The sequence below is a fragment of the Vanacampus margaritifer genome, chromosome 5 (assembly GCF_051991255.1).
Source record: "Vanacampus margaritifer isolate UIUO_Vmar chromosome 5, RoL_Vmar_1.0, whole genome shotgun sequence".
In the NCBI taxonomy this organism is placed as follows: domain Eukaryota; kingdom Metazoa; phylum Chordata; class Actinopteri; order Syngnathiformes; family Syngnathidae; genus Vanacampus; species Vanacampus margaritifer.
In genome coordinates, this window is record NC_135436.1 from 7645001 (window position 1) to 7667500 (window position 22500).

At 40.3% G+C, this 22500-nt stretch overlaps 1 protein-coding gene across 5 annotated transcripts in view; it reads right to left on the minus strand.

Annotated features, from left to right (window-relative positions):
- LOC144052061 (uncharacterized) overlaps nucleotides 1–22500 on the minus strand; it is a 46495-nt gene that overhangs the window by 2429 nt on the left and 21566 nt on the right. For 3 of the 5 annotated variants that reach the window (XM_077565835.1, XM_077565831.1, XM_077565834.1), the window contains 17 exons: nucleotides 22217–22347; nucleotides 21287–21931; nucleotides 20191–20322; nucleotides 16638–16824; nucleotides 16466–16540; nucleotides 16278–16400; nucleotides 9367–9510; nucleotides 7368–7451; nucleotides 7226–7294; nucleotides 6894–7153; nucleotides 6603–6764; nucleotides 4221–4365; nucleotides 4021–4125; nucleotides 2108–2210; nucleotides 1704–2015; nucleotides 1547–1613; nucleotides 1372–1455 (listed from right to left, as the gene is read on the minus strand). In XM_077565835.1, coding sequence (XP_077421961.1) covers nucleotides 1372–1455; nucleotides 1547–1613; nucleotides 1704–2015; nucleotides 2108–2210; nucleotides 4021–4125; nucleotides 4221–4365; nucleotides 6603–6764; nucleotides 6894–7153; nucleotides 7226–7294; nucleotides 7368–7451; nucleotides 9367–9510; nucleotides 16278–16400; nucleotides 16466–16540; nucleotides 16638–16824; nucleotides 20191–20322; nucleotides 21287–21931; nucleotides 22217–22347 — 2828 coding nt within the window. The remainder of the gene's footprint in view (nucleotides 1–1371; nucleotides 1456–1546; nucleotides 1614–1703; nucleotides 2016–2107; nucleotides 2211–4020; nucleotides 4126–4220; nucleotides 4366–6602; nucleotides 6765–6893; nucleotides 7154–7225; nucleotides 7295–7367; nucleotides 7452–9366; nucleotides 9511–16277; nucleotides 16401–16465; nucleotides 16541–16637; nucleotides 16825–20190; nucleotides 20323–21286; nucleotides 21932–22216; nucleotides 22348–22500) is intronic. The other 2 variants (XM_077565833.1, XM_077565832.1) reach the window with 2 other exon arrangements.

A 22500-nucleotide genomic window follows, 5' to 3' on the forward strand; every position in this document is an offset into this window, starting at 1 on the left:
GTGTACCTGAAAAGGTACAGTTACCTCACATTCCACTAATTTGCATTATTCAATTTGGCCATTTGGACTAATCACAACCCTCGAGTGCCAGTTTTTGTATTCTCTAGTAATGTAATCAGCAGTAGCAGTAGTTAAGTTTTAAGAAAATAAGCCCCTTTACCCAAAATTGCGAGGAAAATTAGCTTTTTGTGTAAATCAACATCAAGCTAAACAGTGACTTTGATGCTAATATTTTGCTTCTGTGACACCTCGAACATTTGAACAAAGGTTTGATGAAGCAGGTAATTTATCATGTAGGAATGGTTTTTGATTGCGAAATAATAATAAAAATAATAATTTATTTATATAGCACCTTCAAGCAATACAGCACAAAGTGCTTTACAAACAAACAATAATACATTTAGTAAAACAAAGGCACTGGAGCGACAACCTCATCATACTTGCCGTATTTTCAAGATCGTTGTTGTACTTCATTTATGACACACACATACTTCTGCTACCAAAACACATACTCTGTGATAAAGATAGATATGAAAGTTCCCTGTTTGGATGTATTCTTCCAATTGTCCATAAGTCTGTTGACTCTCACTGCCATGACAGTCCCTATCCCGTCTCCCCTGTAAACAGTCAGCAAACAGAGGGGATTTTCCATCTAAAATGACACACAGCTACCCTCTGCTGGCAGTTTGGCTCATTACCACTTCAACTCCTTGCAGTTTAAAAGGTTCAGCAAATCAAATCCTTATCAATCCTTCCCAAGGAAAAAAAATGCATCCTACATAACTCGACCTTGGTACTGAATGTTTTGTTTCTAATGGACATGCAAGTTGTTACTGGCATTAAGAGTTAAAGGGACTCTTTAAGTGGCTAAACATTGACTTAAAATGATGTCTGCACAAACAGTGTCCAAAATCAGCAGTAAAAATCAGCAAGCAACAATCATGAGTAAGTAGGAGCGTTTCCATTACCCGCAGTTTTGCGCAAAAGCAAGCTGGTAATGGAAACACATGATTTTCGAAAAAACACTCAAATATCGCAAAAAAGTTTTTATGCTCTTATGAAGTGTTTTTTGAGACGTGTCGAAATAGAAGTATTTTGCAAAAGTGTAATGGAAACACTTTTTGCGCATTCCCTGTAGTCATGTGACCCCTCCGTAGTCATGTGACCCCCGCCCAGCACTGAGGAAAGAAAGTACGGGGCCACTCGTTTTCGTGTCGGAGCTGCCTCCGGAGGGGGATAACAAGTCTTTTTAATCACAAAGCGATTCAGTTACGGAGCCAATATGCTGCCGTTCAACGCACGTCCCATATTGTTGCAAACAACTCTAATGGGAACGCAGCTATTGTGGATGAATGTGTGACAAAAGGATACACGCTGTTGTCTTTCTTCCGCATTTCCAGCCACCTCTTGTTGCTGTCAATCAGCTGCTGCAGTCTACGGTCATCCATTTTCAAGCTATGGGGAAACACAAATGTGTGTTAAATACACGTAAAATATTAATATATTTGTCATGACTGACTGTAATAAACGGCAACGATTACTTTACCCTGCAGGTGTATAGGATGCAGGTGAGGTGAATGTCCTCGGGGTGTTGGAGTTAAGTGCAGCTGCTTCTGAGGAACAACAACAATAGCCAACAGCTGCACAAGAATGACCACTGCCCGTATCAAACAAGTGTCGCCGATCGGATGTACTTTGCATACCAGGAAAGATCTCTCTCCATCTGCGCAGAGTCACATCCTCAGCTGTTCTCAATCCACTCGTGATGTAGCTGTCCGGGTAGGAGGTTGACGACTTCCAAAGTGGGTTAGGTTGGCCGAAAGAGGTTGGGTCCGGGATGGGTGAAGATCTTGTGGCAGCAGTGGAATGAGACAGGACTGTGGGGAAGGCTGGCAGAGTTGTGTTGCTCTGCTTCTGGGCTAATGATCCCAGAGCCCCCAAAACAGTGTTGAGCTGGCCTGAGATCTGCTGTTGGGACTCTGCTAGCTCCTGGACTTTGGCCAAGAACGCTACACCTGATCAGTGACAGGATAACAGACAAGATGAGGAAGGGAAAATGTAGTCGAAATACTTTTTTTTTCTCCCCTTAGGCAAAAGATACACTAACCTGTCTCGTTGGGTGGATCAACAGTGCTGCTGAGGTCTGACTCTGTCACATCAAATGTGACCTTCCGCTCTCCAGTCAACAGCGGTGCATCTTGAAGGAATGACTGTAAAGGGAAAGGAGAAATTATTCAGCACACAGAAAGGAACTTGCATTATACTTTTGATTAGGATTCTTTATTCTTCAACTAACATATACAGGGAGTCCTCGAGTTACGGCGGAGTTCCGTTCCTACGCTGGCGATGTAACCCGAATTTCGACTAGTCGGATTTCACCGTTCAAGTCGATATTTACATCAAAATACATTGTACAGTAGTTTTAAAAAACATATTTGCGCGACCCGGAAGAGCCGAAACCAGTATTTCGTGTTTCCACACTAACATTTATTGCTGACGGACGGCGGAGCTAATTCAAACTTAAACACGGAGATGTGACGTGCCTGATGGTGAGCCGACCATGGGAAATTAACAAAAAAGAAGTTGCTACGGACAAGGCACGGATGCCGTCGAAACGACGTAACTCGAGGACTCTGTAATACAACTAAAACCATTCCATATTATCTTAAAGCAAAAATTGTGTTGCTGAAAACTAGTCCATGATTTTTTTTAAAGATTTTTACCTATAGGCTGGATTATTGAAACTCCTCGATTGACAGGTTGCTCCAGTATGTTTCAAAATTTGCCAAAATGCTCCTGTCATGTAACAAATACAGCTAAGACATATAATTTCTTCACTTCTATCAGTACTGTACAAGCAACTCATTTTGAGTGCTGGATGTTATATGATGTTAACACTACACAATAATTTGACCAGTGATGCCTAGGGATGTAACGATATCCAAACATCACGATAAGATATCACGATATGAAGGTCACGATACGATAATTATCACAATATTATGGGGAGGTTGACGATATAAAAAAATTGTAAAAATTAAAAGAAAATAGAAAAAAAAGAGCTCATATTAAAAACAAACAAAATTGTGCTTTTGTACATAACAGCAATTTATATAAACCATCTACAATCTTTAATAACACTTAATATTGAGGCACTTACTAATGCACACACACATTGAGTTCCCCAACATATTGACTCAATTCCCAAGCATATTAAGATCCCCTTCATCTGACCTTTAGGTTTTTTTTTTTAAACAAAGGACTGCTTTTAATATCGTGACATGACAACAACAATATTGTGGCAGTTTTAATATCACAATATTGCCATTATCGTTGCATACATCAGTGTTCTACAATTCAGTGTAAAAAAGTGTTTTTTAGCTATATTTAGCATGGACCAATATAGACACTTTTGAAGTGTTAAATTTAACACTGTTGGTGTTGAATTAACACTCCCTCATTGTTGCTGTGTAGATACAACGCGCTGGCTCCTATCACGAGTCAAAATGCTTTCACTGTTTTACAATAACCCAGTTATCCACACTCCACGCTGTTTCCAAAAGTAGAAGAGCAACACAAAAACACAATGAAACACGCCAGCAAGATCCAGTCGGAAAGATGCCCTTGAAGCCTTTGGTAGTTGCACGGCTCAGGCTCCCTTTCCCTGCATGAAACAGGGGTCTAAAAGCTTGGCATTTAGCAAGACAGGGTATGTACAGTGCTATAATTCTTGAGAGTATTTTAACAAAAGCATGCCACATTAAAGGGGTCAAGCCCCCCCCACCCCAAAAAAAAGTTTTTTACAATATGTTCTATGCACCTCCAATAGTCTAAACAGAGCATTATGATTAATATTGGGTTGTACTTTTTTCTCTCACTGTAATTTCTCCTTTAACTTAATGTATAATGAAGTCTGACTTATGTCTTAGGTCAACCCTTAGTAATGCTTCTATATATAAGCCTGAGCTGCCAGAGGACCTCCCATGACATACTGTACGTGACATGATGCTCAATGCTAACCTCCTCAGCTATGGAAGAGTCGAGCTGCTTAAGTTGTTCTTTCCTGCGATTGAGAGCATTTCCACTTTTAACCATCTGCTGGAGCTCAAACAAACTTTGTGCCTCCTGACAAGAAGAGAGGAAAGGAAATAAGACAGTTATAGCGTTTCTTTATACATGAAAAGAGAATATGGATGGCTTCCTACTGTTTGCTGCGTTACCTTTCTTTCCACGTTGAATTGCTGAGTGGAGTTGCTGTGGGCCACATGCAGAGTCTGTCTTTGCATTAGTCGGCTGCCCTCCTTCTCCAGGAAGAGTTTGGTCTTTTCAATGGATGCACAATGGGAGGAGTTTAATCCGCCAAATCTGAACAGAGAGGTGTGAACCTTTATTAGTGTTGTGAATGATATTTTTTGCGAATTAAAACTTAAATTGTCCCACAGACAAAAATATATATGTACCAATATTTTAAATTGAACTGAATGTCGGAAATGCTGAGCAAATTCTGATATGAATTGACCATTAGTTAAAATGGCTTTAGTGTTGCATACGAAGCTGTATTTTCAGTAGCAGTAATGTAAACTGCCGACTTCCGGTCACATTAAGAAAAGAAAAACAATGGCGATGCAAGGATTAGAGATAGACCGATATGAGTTTTTTTACAGGGCAGATACCAATAATTAGTAGTCAAGGAGACCGATATTTATATATAAATATATACCAATATTTAGAGCTGATATTCATTTTCACTAAAAGGGAAAATATTGATGTAAAAAACAAAACAAAAAAAAAACATACAAACTAACTCTTTGTTGACATTTTTAAAGCATAATGTTTATTGAATAGCTTTTTAAGATTTACAATATACGTTTGTATTTTTTTAATCTTAGTCAAAAGACATCAAAGTTCAGGGAGCTCTCAGAGTATTTAGCATGTCCTAAAAAGTTAATACAGACTTAAACAAGTAAATAGCTCTTTCCAAAATTTCAAAACATCTAAAATGTTACATTTGTACTGTTTTAATTTCAAACATAAAGAGAAGGTTCAGAGAGAAATTTTAAATTAATTTCCTTTATTTAACCAGATAAAAAAAACTCATTGAGATTTAAAGTCTTTTTTCCAAGTGACCTGGCACAAAATATATATTGTAGATTCCTGAAGTTAACAGTTTTAAATTAATTATTGTCGACCGTATGATTCTTTAAATAGGCCAATGCCAATATTAGCAAAATGCCGAATATCAGCACCCATAATCAGTAAAGTCATTTCTGGACTATAAGCCGCACCCAACAGTAAGCCGCAGGAGTTTTAATGTTGCCGCACCAGGTTCCCACTACTTTCTTTTCCATAATGAGGGTGCAAATTGTCTCGCTCTCGTTCTGTCTCTCCTACTGTATTTGGGTTCACTTGGTTTGTTTTGCTCTGCCTGACGTTCTTGTGCTTCCTTTATAGTGCGCCCACTTGTGATCTGATGCATAAGCCGCATCTTTGTATTAGCCGCAGGGTCGAATGCAAGTGAAAAAAGCTTTTAGTCCAGAAATGACTATACAGACGCTCCCCTACTTACGAACATTCGAGTTACGAACAACGGTACATACGAACATTTCTGCGCGTACAGTATGTCGAAAAATGTTCGGAAAGAGATGCTGTAAGTTAGATTTTGTATTGCGCGTAGTGCTTCTTTCCGCCGCTAATACCGACGCTTGGCGCTGTGAGAGCTCATTGGAGGCTCAGCAACGTGTCGAGGGGGAGGAGGAAGAAACGCCGGTCCCCATGAAGGAGGAAATAACTTTTGAAGCCGATTCCAGCGACGACGAAGAATCTCTCATGATATAAAATCCTCCTCTTCCTCCTCCTCCATCATCTCCTTAAGCATCGAGTACATCTTCCAAAAGTAAGTTAAACTTCATTTTATTTATCTTATTACGTACATGTACATACTGTGTGTGTCTCTCGCTCTCTCTCTCTAACATACGTAGTACAGTACTGTACGTATTCTCTCCATTTTATTAAAAGTTTTTTTCAGTACAAACCAATGCAGGTTACTTGTACAAGCCTTAAACATACTTATATAAACCTTCAATATACTTATATAGGCTTTAAACATAAATTATAATACAAAATATAGCACTGAAGCAACTTACGAACAAATTCACCTTACGAACGATCGTCCGGAACGTAACTCGTTCGTAAGGTGGGGAGCGTCTGTATATCCCCAGCAAGGATTGTGATTTTTAAAAAAGTAAATACATAATCACAGTTCCATACACTGCCTCCAAGACCTTTGCAATACATGCAACTTAAAAAAATTGCATTTTCAAGGAAAAAACAAATATTCAACGGACAGCAAAAAATGACATTCAGTGGCTTTAAGACTTGAAATGGAAATTAATAATAGTTAACTGAAAATCGTATTTGTAATGTTCATCCTCTGTTGATATCTAACCCAAATGTTTTTAGTCTACCGGGAAAAAAAAGAGATTGACCTCCCATCACTTTTGGAGGTGAGTGTAAATGTTGGGATAACATTTCAAACTTTCAATACCGATTAGGGATGAGTAAATCAGTATGTTACAATAATATAAAGTCACCACTGTACTTACGCAAGGATGTCGCAGTTACTGTCATGTACAGTGGAGGGAAGCGGTTCCTCCAGATCACCTACATGTAGTGATGTGTCTCTTTGGCCACTGGAGGGTGGCGTCACCTTATTTTTGTCTTTCTTTTGTCTGGAGGCGCTTCCCCCTTCACGTATTTCCAACTCACTAACAGGATACATTAAGTCAATACAGAAGAAACTAATTACTGCATGTTCTTAAAATCCAGCTTGCAACGTGGTAACAACTTCATGTTCGTTCAATTTCATGGCTACATCACTGAACATTTCAGCATACCTGACTCTGCGGCTGAGCCGGTTACATCGTTCCTCCAGTAGAGCCACCTTGCTCTCCAATCGCTCATTGTCCTCTCTCACCTTCCTACTTTCCTCCCTGAGTTTGTCTCTCTCCTTCCTCGACCTCTCCTCCTCCTGCCGGGCCTCGTTCCTCTCCTCCCGCACCACGCGGAGGAGATCTCGAGCTTGAGCTTGCTCCTCCCTCATTTTCTCCAGCTCCAACAACAGCTGGTCTCTCTCCAGGGTCACTTTGTGTAAGGCCTGGATACACACAAATACCATATTAATCAATAAGTAGATCACTTCCTTTGGCTACATAACAAAACACGCCACCCCTGTCCGTTTGTCTAGATCCTCCTCTTCTTCACCAAGCACCTTCCTCTTCCTCTTCAGATCTGCAGTCTAAGAAGAGACGTTATTCATCCACATACAGTTCCTTTAGCTGTATTCTGGTGAGTTAATGAACAAATAGTACCTTGCTGCATAGCATTTCCTCCTCTCTCTTCAGCTCTTTGGCTCTCAGCTCCAACTGATTGATCAGATCCTGAAGTTCTGACTCCTGCAGAAACAATAAGAAGACTTCATGACTTTAAAATGTATAATTCCGCATTTTTTAACGAGGCCATCTAGTGACAATGTACTAAAACCAAGATAAGGTTATAGAAAAAAAATGTTTATGCACCTTTCCCCCATTGTGAAAAACTGTATTGAACACCTGAATTCTCCCATGCAGATCATTTCAGGAAGTGATTAGTACCAACATAAAACATTTCAAGATTACAAAAAAAGCCATGAACTATATTGGCCAGCAGAGTAAAATTATGTCATTACATGGCACAAGAAAGCACTCTCACTTACTGCTATAAATGATTATTATTTATTTAATTGTTTTGTATTTAAAGCCTCCAAATGTTTTACGTGGATATATAACATGACTTTATTACTGTTTAGCTTATGTAAATGAGAGACATACTATGCAACAAAAAATTTCATTATGGAGAAACTGGAACTATTTTCACCAGAAATCAATGAAAACTCTTTTTCTAATTGTCACCCACCCAATTCTGTAGTAAGCAGTTGTCGACAATTGCCAAAATTTTCCAACTGCTGCAGCAATTAGAACATAACATGTTTTCATTGATATTTTTGGTGAATAGTTTTGTCACTTAAAGGGACTGCAATGTGAAAAATCTACTTTTTGGAGCTTTTAGCCATGTTAAAATGCTAATGTGTTCCTACATTCGCCCTCTATGAGAAAATCTAGGTCATTCTGCTCTCCAAGCACCACAGCCCCTCCCAAAATGAGAAAATGAGCTGTTGGAACTTTTTGACATCATGAGGTGCGGTCCCACCCCTGCACCGCCTCTGCGGACTAAATGCGCGCCCACTTTCTCTGAAACCTCCATGCTCGCAGGGTAGTGATAAAAGTAGCCAACATTGGTAAACGTTCTGTCCAAATGGATTCAAAGCAATTAATTATCCTTCACATTTGCAATGCCAAAGTGCAATTTAAATTGGCTGTCTTAAATTCTCAAAAAGGGTTCTGGCTGACACTTGTGTAAACTACAAGTAAAACTTTTTACACTGTTAAACTTAACTGAACGAATGGCGTAGTAGTTAAGCGCGCTCTCGCTATAAGCGGCAGGTCTCCAGTTCGCGACCCACTTAGGGTCACCCCCCCCCTCTTCTTCCCCCCCCTCCCCTCCTCCTCCACTACATTTTTTTGCAGCAAAGAGCTGCTTTGTTTCAAATGTTTATTGAAGAATTAAACATCCATCCAATTTTCACATGTAAAGAAGACGCGGTTGTACTACAAAGGTTGGCCGGTCTTGCGTGGCCACAAAGCGCTCCTTGGCCGAAGCCGGGCGTTTTACTTCCGCATTACAAAAATAGCCAGCAAAATATCTAATTATTTCATAAAAAATTACATCGCCATGGTATCAAAGGTAACATAACATTTTAACTGTGGAAGGGCTTAAAATGTCATGATGTAATCTCGTATTTCTCCATAATGAGAGATATCACTGTAACTATAACTGTTGTAATTAGTGGCCAATCACTGCTAACACTACATCTTATCAGATTGAGAAATGCATTTCAATAGATTTCTGGTGAATATTTATGAAAATGTATTTAATTCAATCCAGTTTCTCCATAAGAAATCTCAGCACGTGTTGATGTGTTGTATGCAAAGATTATGTAATTTGTGAACGGCACTAACACAGCCGGAAAGAGAAATTGCAAACAATGCAGCCACAATCTTTTGGATAAAAAAAAGTTTCTAAAATTGTACTGCACATACTACACATATAATACAGTTTTACATTTTGTTATGAGGCAGAGTATGAGGCGTATAAGAACATCTGCCACACTTTTACCCACTGGTGCAATACTGTAGTCTGTAGTCGCTCTTCTTAAAAGCACAACATTGCGTTGCATGCATATCATGTTTGTCTGAGTCTGACGGATCTTACCCTGTGTGAATGTGTCTGCTGTGCCTTCTCTATTTCACTGTCAAGCTGCTTGCGGAGTCTTTCCAGCTGAAGAGCATGTGAGGCTTGAAGATGCTCTCTGTCAACCTGCAGCGTAGAAAGCAAGCGGTCCCTCTGCACACTTTCCTGTCACAAAAACAAAACACACACTACCATTCAAATTCTAAAGATAAAGCAACACAAAATTCATCAGTGAATTAAAAAAGTTTTAAAAAATCTAATAAATTCTAAATTTAGGTTCATGTGATATCATTTTGAACTAGAAACGATCATTCATGCTTGTCTTCTTCCATCTTGACTCTTGACTATTATTATTCTATCATCACCTAACAAACAAAACTACATTAGATTATGAATTTCCAGTTGCTGTATAGTTAAAAATGCTGCAACTCGGCTTTTGTCTTTGTTTAGGCAGGTAATCTAGTATGAATTGGTTGTTTTGATTTGCGACTATCTACACATATTCATGGTTATTAATTTACAGATCAAGAACCAAATTACTGTAGATTACAGCGGATTACAGCAACTGCAAAAGATCGTTATTCACAAATGTATCTATTCGTATTTTTTGCTGTGGAACCTACCCCAAGCTCATCGCTAAAAAAGTCACCTATGCAAATTAAGAGCTCATTCTGAAATGCCCCAAAATGGCGCCAAGGCCCTGTCAAAATTGGAGAGCAGTACAGTAATTGCCCTTCTCTTTGTTTTGTTCTTTCTGTATTAAAAACTTGTTTGTTCCAAGTGTTCAATAAAAAGTTATATAAAAAAAAAAAAGTAAATTGGCCCAAGGAAGTATACTGTAAACTGCTTATTTTTAGATTAGTTTTTGTATTAGTTTTTGTTTAAAAAAAAATGTTGTGTATTACTTGTGTATTACAGATGCCTGGTTTGCCAATTTCTTAAGTGGATTTGCGGTTTGACTTCTTGTTGCGAACGATAAAACCTGGTTCCACAGTTTACTATTTTTTATATACAGTATTTTATTCATAAATGAACCAAAAAAGGAAGACACTTCTTACATTGCATTGCATTGTCTTTCGGGCTGAGTTAAATAAAAAACAGACGAAATGAGCCATTGGAGCCAAAAGTCAAACACGCAAAATTATCGCCTAGCAACATCACCTGAAGGCACTTTTCTATTGGCTGCTGCTAGATGACTTCACTTCTGCGCGACACACTTTCGAATGTCCTTATTCTGGCTGATATCCAAATAAATAGATGTAAATAAATACAAATAAATAAATAGGGCTTGGCATTGCCAACAACCTCACGATACGATACTGGGGTCACGATACAATCCATATACATAAATAAATTTGGCTTTGGGAAATCATTTATCCACTGGGTGTCAGTATTATATGATTCTCCCAAAGTTACAGTTACTACTAACGGGATTATATCTAAGAGCTTTATTTTACAGAGAGGCACAAGACAGGGATGCCCACTATCCCCTTTATTATTTGCAATATTTATCGAGCCACTTGCAATAGCCATACGCCAGGAAAGAAGGATTCAAGGAATTCACTCTGGGGTAACAGAACATAAAATTAATCTATATGCCGATGATATTTTACTTTATCTAGAAAATCCGGCGATTTCGTTAGGGGAAGTATTTAACTTAATAACTAAATTCTCACAGTTGTCAGATTATTCTATTAACTGGACAAAATCAACACTTCTACCTATTACAGAAAATTCATGGAACCCTGCAAGCCAGGACCCACATTACTCATTTCCTATAGGTAATTTAAAATACTTAGGCATAAAAACCTCACCTAAATTAACTGATTTAATTCATTTAAATTTTTCTCCACTTCTGGATAACATTCATAGTGACTTGGAACGCTGGAATAATCTTCCTATTTCTTTAATAGGACGAATAGCCACCGTTAAAATGAAAGTTTTACCTAAAATAAACTATTTTTTCTCAATGATTCCATTTAAACCTACGGCTAAATGGTTCCAGTTGTTGGACTCAGCCGTTACAAAATTTTACTGGAAAAAAAAAAAAAGCAAAGATTAGTCTATCTACTCTTCAGAAAAGTAAATCCAAAGGTGGCCTAGAGGCACCAAATTTTATGTACTACTATATAGCTAACCAGCTACAATATATCGTTCTATGGGCACAACCCAACAGAGATACTAACTGTTGGCTGGAACTAGAACAGAAGGATTGTAATAACCTCAGACTTCTAGATTTACTCTTTATTACAACATCGATTAAGCGACATAATTGTTTTAAAAACCCAATGATCTCCGCCACCCTGACTGCTTGGTGGAAGGCACTAGAAATTACAAAAGCCCAAGTGGAGCCCTGTGGGCTTTCTCCCCTATGGCATAACCCTGACTTTCGAATTAACAACCAAACGTTTTATTTAGGTGTGTGGGAGCAGAAAGGAATCACACATCTTCACCATCTCTTCTCAGATAATATGTTTATATCATATACATCTTTGCTCCAAAAATACAAAATAACAAACGGAAATTTTTTACATTATCTGCAAGTTAAAAATATGATAAAGAAACAAATTCCAACACTTCAGGGTACGCTCCAACCGCCTGGCTTAGCTAAAGATATTACCAAGCTTTCTCCGACAACAACAAAAAAACTTTCAAAAATATATAAGTTACTTTCATATACGGAAAAAATGTCTTTACCCATCTTAAAATGGGAGACAGACTTGTCTATAGCTCCGGAATCTGACTTTTGGATTCAAGTTTGTGAAAATGCATTTAAAATGACAAAACACACAAATTTACAACTTATCCAATACAAAATAATCCATAGAACATACATTACTCAATATATGATGAAGAAAATGGGCCTCTCCGACTCCGACATTTGTCTCCAGTGTTTACAAAACACTACAGACACTTATTTTCATGCTTTATGGTTATGCACCCCGGTTATGTATTTCTGGACTAAAGTCTTAGAAAAACTTTCCGCTATCTTGGACTATAGGATACCTTTATCTCCAAACTTGTGTTTGCTAGGTGACCTAACAACAACTGACCTACCACATAAACAATTTCAATCTACACTTGTAGCCCTTACTATCGCTAAAAAAACAATTCTTGTTAACTGGAAAAATAAACAAACTCTGAATATCGACCAATGGTCTAACCTCCTCATAAATCACATTTTAATGGAAAAAATATCGGCCTCAAATAAAAAACAAATATCAAAATTCATAGAAATATGGTCTACGTATATAGAATATTTTAACCTAATTCTGGTTATTTAATTCTGCCTGTTAGCGAGAGCCACCACATCGTGATAACTTACATTGATGTCTCTGCATTTGGCAGTTTGTTACTAATGGTTGTGTTTTTATAGTCAGGAACCCAGTTGCTGCCAACAGGATCGAACAGATTCACCTCCAATGGGCACTAAAGGCTAATATTCGGATTCACTGCATGCCAGGGGACTAACTCTACAGGTGCTGTCCCCCCTGGCTGGGCGTGGGCGGGTCTGCCCCTCTGTTGGCTGCTGGGTGGCGGCTGCGTCTTGGTCGTTCCCTGGGTCTCGTGGTGGGTGCTGTGTTGCGGGGCTCTCCCTGTTGTCCGGGGCGGCGCCGCCCCGGCGCGGTCCGTCGCTCTGGGTCCGGCGACGCGGGTCGGGGCCTGTGGGCCGCCGGGGTGCCCCGTGGTTCCCTCTCCCCTCCCCCTTCCCCCCCCCTTGCGTCCTCTCCCTCTTCACCTCTCCCCGCCTGTCCTCCGCCTCCCTGTCCCTTCTCCCTCGTCGCCCTTCCTCCTCCTCTCCCCCTCTCTCTGGGGCCCTGCTGCTGCCTCCTGCCCTTCCTGTCGTCTCCTTCCCCCGTCCCCTCCCCCTCCCCTGTCCGCCCTCCTCCCCCTCCCCTAGGCCGGGGGTTCCGTCCGTGGCCCGGGTCTCGGCGCTCCGGGGGCCGGGGGAGTGGGCGGGGTTGGTGTTGTGCCCGCCCCGCTCCGGTGGGCCTCCGGGCACTTCGGGCGGGCCCCGGTATCCGGGGGGGCAAGCCCCGCCGGGGTCCCGGTGGGGTGGGTGGGGGTTTTGGTGGGCGGGTGCGCCTCCCCCCCCCCCGCCCGGTTGGGGGGGGCCCAGCTAGTCGCTCCTCTTAACTCACTGCACTAGTTTTGCACAATACATTTTAGGGCACATAACACACTTTGGGGGGGAGTGGGGTGGGGTGGAGACACCGTCTCCGCCCTGCAGCTCCCCTCCAGATTTTAATGCACCACACAACTGGGGGGGGGGGGGGGGGCATCGGTTGGGGCGGCCGCGGTATGAAGCAGTGCTGCGGTCGCCTGTCCGTGTGCGCCCCCCCCCCCCCCCCATTAATTTATTTTAATGCACCACATACGCTCATTGACATGCCTGGGGGGCGGGTGGATCGGAGCAGGGGGGGATATCATTTCCCTCTGCTCCGGTTCACCTGCCCCCAATTTTAATGCGCCACACACACACACTTATGTATATACACTGGGTGGGGTCACACACACGGTTTAGGGGTAGAGTTCGCCAGTCGGCAAGCTGGCGAACTTAGTAACAGGGTTAGTTTTTCACTTAGATCGTTGGGGTGACGACCGGGGCCTCTCCCCGCTGGGCCTGGGGTTCGGGGATGCCGCCCGTCCTCCGGTGCCCCCATCTCCCCTTCTGCCCCTGGTGTTCCGTCCCTCCGCGTGGTGGGGTGGGCGCGGGTGCCCTCTCCGCTCCGCTGCCCGGCCCCCTCTTCGGCGCGGATGCCTGGGTGCGGTGTGTCCCCGGGGTCTGGGGTCGGGGGCTGGGGGGCTGTCGGTTGGTGGGGGTGGGGGCGGGGGGGCGGGGGCGGCTTGGTTGGTGGGGGGGTGGTGGTGGGGGTGCCGGGGTGGGGGTGCTGGGGTGGGGAGGGTGTCTGGGGATTTGGGGACCTGGGGGCGGTTGGGGCTGGGTTGGGGTGGGTGGCGGGGGTGGGGGGGGGCGGGGGGGGAGCGGGGGTTGTGGGCCGGTGGGGTGCCTGGTGGGCCTGCAGTGCCCCGTCCTGCTGCGTTGGGTTGGGGGCGCGGGCCGCGTTGGGGTGGGGGGCGCTCCTGCTCCGGGGTTTGCTCTCCGGCCGGTGGCCCCTACGGGGCCCGGGGGTCGTCCTTTGGCGCGGCCGCGGCCTGGGGGGCCCTGAGGTGCTGCGCTTGCTCTGTCCTGGCGGGGGTCGACGGCTCCCCTCTTTGGTGGAGATTTTCATGCATGCTAGATCCACCACACCAGCATCTATCGAGACTCAGACACAATTTGTTTCTCCCTCAGGTCATTGATTCGGTGGAGGCTGGTGTCTGTGGATCTCACTCTGCTTCGTCTGTCCTTTCTACCTTTCCTCAGTTTCTCCTTTGGGCCCTTGAGGTTTCCCTGATTTGTTGGAGTTTGGATGTCTTTGGGGTTGGTGAAGGTTAGTGGCCCGGTGGGTGGTGTCTGGTCGGTGCTGGGCTTCGCTTTTCTTTCTTTTCTTTGGTCCCCCTTTGGGTCTCCTGGCGGCCCCACGACTCTGGCTGGATTTTGAAGTGTTCGGTTTAGGTGAACGGTATGGGAATTCTTATTTATTTATTTTATTTTTTTTCTCACGCACGCACGCACGCACGCACACACACACGCACGCACACACGCACAAACACACATCCAAAAAAAAAAAAAAAAAAAAAAGGAGAACAATGATGATGACATTTCAAATGATCAATACTGAGATCTCCCAGGGAAAAAAACAAAAAAAAAACAATCCATATCGCGATAAATATGTATCCCAATATATGATCTTCAAGGCGATACATATCCCAATATTTTACATTAATTTACTTGCATTTTTTGTGTAACAATCATATGTATACCTAAATGATGTGTTTATTATGCTGGATGACAAAAAAGTTTTTGTTAGCAGCTCTTCTGGTTTACCACCAAGCGGCATGCCTAGTCTAAATGTGCACGAGCAAGGAGCAGCTTTCACAGACACACCAGGAAACTTTATAAATAGGCATGGGCCGATATGAGTGAAAATATGAAAGTATTAAAATTACAGCTCTAAAATGTGCTTATTTAAAATGTTTGGGGAAATAATAACAGCATTTTTTCATGTATCTATTTTGGTTTTAAAGAAAATATAGAAAAAATGGTACATTTTGAAACATATACCATGTTTAGTTTATAAGTAAATAAATGTTTATTCTTCCTTTGTTAAATTATTATTATTATTTTTTGCAAGAGTCAGATGGGCTTTTAAAACAGACTTCACACATACACTTAAAAAAAAAAAAAAAGTAAACTAAACACCCAAGGCGCTCATGTCCCTGTGGTCTCCGCTGTGCTCATGCGACAGGTGGACTAATTGAAGGCAATTGACTTCAAAGACTACTTGTTAAAAGTACAATGCAAGTAGCTAGTTTTGTAAATGTAAAATGTAGTCTCAGTAGTTTTCGATAAGTAATTTTGTTTAGATTTTTTCGAATTTTTAGTTATTTTGTAAGTTTTCGTTAACTACAATCAAACAGCCCAATCAAAAGCCCATTGACAAGAAATAATCAACAAAAATGTAATATACATGTTTATGGGTCTGTTAAGGAGTGTTGCTTCTCCATCTAATTATGCAAATGCAGGCTTGCTGAAATTATAGACAGCTTTGTTTAGATCAAGGGTGCTCAAATTCGGTCCTCAAGAGCCCCTATCCAGCCTGTTTTCCATGTTTCTCTCCACTAACACACCTGATTCACGATCAGGATCGTTATCAGGATTCTATAAAGCATGCTGATTAGCTGATCATTAGATTCAGCTGTGCTGCAGGAGGAAAACATGGAAAACAGGCTGTAAAGGAGCTCTCGAGGACCGAACTTGGCCACCCCTGGTTTAGATAGACGACGTCTCTCTCAGCACAAAATGAGAGCAGATACATTCTTCTGACCTCCTCCAGTTGTTTCTCTCTGATGTTTTTCAGCTCTCTCTTGTGCTCCTCCTTTAGCTGTTCCAGCTTCTTTTCATGGTCACGCTGCACTTCTTCCCGCACTTCCAGGAGCAAATCAGACAGCTGTGCAGGCAAAGTAAGGGTCAATTTAAAGCTTTATTACAGTGAACTTACTCCCAATAGAGTACCTCTCTGTGATACTCTGCTAGCTGCTGTTCAGGGCGTGGACCAATCAGCTCCCTTCTCCTCTCTGTGCCAGTGACCTTTAAGCGCACAAACAGTATAAAAATGATCATAACGACGTCATGTAGAGTTTACATGCTCACGGCTGTTTCTTCATAACGAAACAAAAAAAACGACCTCCTGCTTAAAAGAGTTGAGTTTCTCGTCTTTTACTTTTTTTTTCTCCTCTTGCAGCTTTTCTTCTTTGTCAGCCTTCAGACGCTCAATGTCCAGCTTATTCTGAGCCTCAAACTTGTCACACTCTGCTGCCTTTTCTTCTTCAAGTGCGATACGCAAGTCTTTCAGCATGGCTTCACTCTCCTGCCTGAACATACAAAAAAAAAAAATTATAAAATGAATGTCAACTGTATTAAATAAGGATCAGTACATTACTTTCATGTAACTATGCAGTCTTGTTAAAGCTGCAATATGGAACTTTTTTCCCCAAAAGTATCTTTACAGTAGCCTTTTTATTTGACCTTGTCTTCTAATTAGTAGATTAACACATTAGCTGTTCACAATGGGTACTCCTGCAAGCCTCTGGCCAATAGTTTTTAGATTGGATTCGGGTTGGAATTTCCCGCACCCTGTCTGCGGCTGTGACGTAATATGTGTGCGGTGTGTATGTGAAGAAGGGTATGTTCAGTTCCATTTTTGTGTCAGCAGGTGGCAGTAGTGATTAAAAATGTAATATTTTAAATTCAGTAGCTTTAATAAATGTGCCACAATACACTTATATTAGAGCTGTCAAATGATAATTTTTTTCATCAGATTAATCACATCTTTGAATTTTGATGAATCACGATTAATCGCTTAAGTAAAAAGGCTTTTTATCAACATTTTTGGCCCGCCAAATTTAAAGAGCAACCGTTATGTGTTAATACTTAATGTTATGAAAACGTCTTCAACATTTTTTCCATCAACCGCACACGCTCATCCTACTCTTTTTTTAATTAGTTAATTACTTGCATAATTTAAAATGGGAAATAATTACCCCAATAGTTTGACATAAACAAATATTCTGAATGTCATTCACACAAACATTTATTAAATGCTTTACTTTAATGCATATAGTTATGTTTATTGCTCAAACACAACCTGTGCTACCTTTAAAGTAGTCATCCGCTGTCATGTTAAAGGATCATCTGTGGTCTTAAATTAATAGTGTGATTAATCAGTGTTAATACATGATTAATGTGATATTTCTTTGTGATTAATCAATGAGTTAACGCTTTAACTTTGACAGCACTAACTTAACTTATATAAAACTTGAATACTAACTTATGAGACAATTAAACCGCGGCCTTTATCTGTGGGCTATGAAGCTTCACGGCATTTAAAAAAAGTATTATTCAACTGCAGGGTGATCATTAAGTCTGGGTTTAAAAATATAAAAAAAATAATCGATATTGAATTGATTTTCCTTTTCAAGCCCAATATTGATTCATAAAATCATGAATCGATTATTAAAATATATTTTTTCTTCTCATAAATTCTTATTCATAAGAAAATAGAATTTTACATGCCGATTTCTTTTTTTGTATCTTACTCTTTTGTTGAAATTTACTGTCATGTGATTTTAAAAGTATTTTCCTACATTTATGAAAGACCTGACTTTAAGACAATTCAGAAGCTTTTAAGTTTATGTTTACAATTATTAAATTCGAATTAAGATAATATTTCCATCTCATCCATGCAATGTTTGTGTAACTTAAGTGGCTATAACACGTGTTACTTTTATTAATAAACTAAATCATTTGACCAGTTACTGCCGCCGCAAAACTTACTTTGGAATTTAATATTTGAGGAGTTTTTGTTATGTCCTTTACATTTAAGAAGAATTGATGTTCCATAATTAATCAATATTGGATTGAACTTTGTTAATTGAATTGGAAAAAAACAAATTAGTGGAACTGAACTCTTGTGAATTAAGGAAATTAGAATTGATACACAGGCCTAGTGATCACATAACCTTTTTTCCTGGGAAATGTTTTGAGACCACCAATAAGCTTCAGGCTGGAATTTACACAGAAGCAGAATCGCCCGGGGCTTCATTACCTTATTTGGGGTGCATTTTCTTACTGCACTGTGGCTTGCCCTACAGTTTTTAAAGAGCAACTCTAACTAACTATTTATTTTTTGCTGATGAACTGTATAAATGGGTGTCTACTAATGCTGTCTACATGTCCTGGTCATTATTTTTGACATTTTAGTGCAGTGGTGTCCAAACTCGGTCCTCGGGGGCCGGTAGTCCCGCAGGTTTTGGATATTTCTCTCCTCCAACACAGCTGAAGCTCATCAGCAAGCTCTACTAAGCCTGATAACAATCCTGTTGATTGAAACAGGTGCGTTGGAGCAGGGAAACCTCCAAAACCTGCAGGACTACCGGCCCCCGAGGACCGAGTTTGGACACCACTGTTTTAGTGCATGTTTGTTGAAAGCTTGAATTTTGGGGCAAAAACTGTCTGTGTGGCGCCATCTTCAGGTTAAACACAATTTGACTGTTTGTCCTCTCATTGGACAACCTGAGACTACTGATGTCACTTCCACAAACTGACGTAGTCTCTCTGCCACCGTGGAGTGTATCCAAGCCCAATGGTCCTCCAGTCAACACCCCCTTTGAGTGCCGTTTTCAAATATTAATGAGGGGTGGAGCAAGAGCCAGGTAGGGGGTTGAGTTTCAAATAACTGACTGCGCTCTCATCAGCCAAATTGTAGTCATCACTATACAATCGTTGTGAAACCTAGATGTCAGTCATTATCAAGGTTATTATTGTAAATGAAAATGAACGACATAACTGAAACTAAAATTAAAAAAACATTTTCGTTAACGAAATAAAATAAAAATAAGCAGTTTTTTTTTAAAAACGATAACTAAAACGGCATTGACTATTCACAAAACTAACCAAAACGATAATCGTAGCGAAAATATCATTTTGTTTCCATCTTTGTAACCTTATTGGAAATATTTAATATTGTTGTACAGCCCGACGGCAACTCTATGTCCATGAAGTGACGTAGCACGTTGATGATGACGGCCTGATGGGTAATTAAAAAAAAAAAAAAAGTATAGTATGGCAAAAGTTGGAAGAAAACGGCAGAGCTGTATTTGGGATTATTTAGACTATAATCGCGTCTTGGAAAAAAAAACATGAATCTAGAACTATCTCTCTCTTTTCGTGTCTGTGAGTGGACTGTTACGTTTTATTTTTTGATGATTATTCATACATTGTTAGTAAGTTAATACATTTTCAATTTTTATATATATTTTTTAATAATAAACAATACGCATTGTGATCTTTAAAAAAAAACTTGCACCATACTATAAAAAAAAAACAATAAAAAAAAAACTAAAATTGAAACTAATAAAAACTCAACTGAAACTAAGCAATTTCCCCAAAACTAAAACAAATAAAAAAGCTCTTCTAAAAACTAATTAGAACTAACTGAATTTGGGAAACAAAATAAAAAAACTATAATAAAAAATCCAAAACTAATAACTGTTTATTACACTGTAGCAGTGCCATGGATAGGCTGTGAAATCACTCTGTATGTGTACATCATTAACGTCATCATTATTATCAAGCTACTATGAACATTCAAGTAGTAGCAGCAAGAGATGAATTTGTGTTTTTTCATGATAAAAATCACTCCATTCAACTACTGCTCCGCATGCACCGTTATGGCTGACCTGAGCTCATGTAGCTGCCTCTCTCTCTCCTTCATAGCAGACTCTTTCAGCGCATCCAGCATCCTGTCTGACTCCTTGTTCAACCTTACTTCCTCTTCTTGCCTCTTGGACAGGAGATGCTGTTTCAAAGCCCTGATGAGGCAGATTAAACAAATAGGACTCAAAACAAAGCTTAAAGTCAATTTTTTTTTTCAACAGCAAATGTAATTTGGTATTGTATAAATGACGCAAAATCAACTGAAGCAACTTTTGGAAATGTGAGATGTGAAGTGTAAACTACATTATTTAAGTCTCATTGACAATTGCTATATTTTTGACGTAAAAAATACCAGTGGAGAAATGGGTCATAGGGAAAATGTGTTGAATTTCTATTTGTTCATCTTCATCTTTTTTGTATTAAATCTTTCACACAAAACATTTCTGTTAAATAAAGTGAGGATGTTAAAAAACAAGAATTGTGAAAGTGCCGAGTGCTCATAAGAATCCATAATTACTAGGGGTGGGAAACTTTTGTCTCACGATTTGATTTGATTCCGATTTGTGGGTCTGCGATTCGATTCAGAATCTATTTTGGATTCAGAACGATTATTGATTCAACATGATTTGACTGACAATGATTTCTGCTTCAATTTATAGGTCTGCAAAGTAAGAATCGTCATGATGAAAGTCTGACTGACTAATGCTAACTAGCGCGCAACTCGCAGAACTTTTATTACCACTCAAAAGATTGGCTATTCATATGTAACGCTTCAGGAATGTATGCAGAGAAGCATTAACATTATTTACTAGCATATGCTCTTCCTACGCTGCATAAAAAACCCACAACTTTTATTGGAATAACTTGATCGTGACTTTTTCCTTCTACTTTCTAATGTGGCTACAGCTTACCAGTGTACCAGAACAAGCAGAGCCACACTACCCCCAAGTGGCCAAATCATGTACAACATGAACAGCGCTCACAAGACAGTATAAAATAATTTCAATAAAATCGATTTTGGGACATTTAAAATTGATTCTGAATCGTACTAAATGAGAATTGCGAATCTTATGAGAATCAATAATTTTGGCACACCCCTACTAAATACCACCACAGTACCTCAGTTTTTCTTTGCTCTCTTCTGTAAGCTTTTCCTCCTCCTGTTTTTTGCTTCTCAGCTCCTCTTGGAGGAGACGTTTTCTTCTTTCCTTCTCCTGCAATAATTGGTCCTTCTCTGCCTCCTCTTCTCTCTTCATCTCCTCCATGAGGACAGATACTCTCATCTCCTTCTCTCTTTTCAAATGTTCCTTCTCCTCTTCTTCCTCTCTGCTCATTGTCTCTTGAAGATAAATCAATCGATTTTTTGGATCCACAATTATTTGCTCTTTGCTCTTCTCCACTCGGCAAATTTTATCCCCACTCTTGCCGTCTTGCTCCCCGTTCCTGTCATTTTGACTTGGTTCTTCTTTAGTCTTCCTCTTCTCATTTTCTTCCTCCCTCTCTTCTTTCTTCTCATCTTTTCTGATTTCAAATTTTGATTCTCTGTCCAATGGGCTCACGAAATTCCGCAAGGCAGTTTCTCCTTCGTTGATTTGGGTGTTGGAAGTTCGGGGAAGCCGACCTCGGGATGTTTCAGGCCTTTGTAGATTCAGAGATGAGCTGAGACCAGCTCCTGTTTGTTGGCTCCCTACGCTTGATTGGTGTAGCACCAGTCTGTCTATTTTTGGAGATGTAGGTTTGTCTTTATCTGCAGGCTGCAAATGCCTTTGGAGAAAGTGCATTTGTCATGTTAATTCATTAAAATCACTTGCGTCTTCACAATATTCATTAATTTGAATCATGACTATTCTGAGAACAGAACGTGTTTTTCATTCTTTTATCAGTTTTAAAAATTGGTACAGTCCATCTATGACTTTCTTTTGTTTGGTAAAATGTACAAGAAATATGAGTGGCACAGTAGAAACACAATGTAGCTGGTGTCTGGAAACGATTCGGTAGATAAAGTATGACCATAAACAATTTACCATAAACAGCATGGAAGCAACTAACCTGTTGGCAGCCTCGCCCTTTATGTACCGGTACTTATCCGTCGCATCTTCCCTATCTTCTTCATTATCATTATCCTCCAGTGGACTCATAGAGCCAGACAGATCATTCAGGTCCAAAAGCTTTTCTGACATCTTTGTGAGACAAAATAGAAGAAAACAGCTTATCGAACAATTAAGTCCACAAACACTGGACCTATTATTGTTATCATAGCATGGTAAACTAATAAGCAGGGTTGGGAAGTCCAGGTCCAGAGAAAAAAAAAATTTCTCAAATAGGGGAGGGTC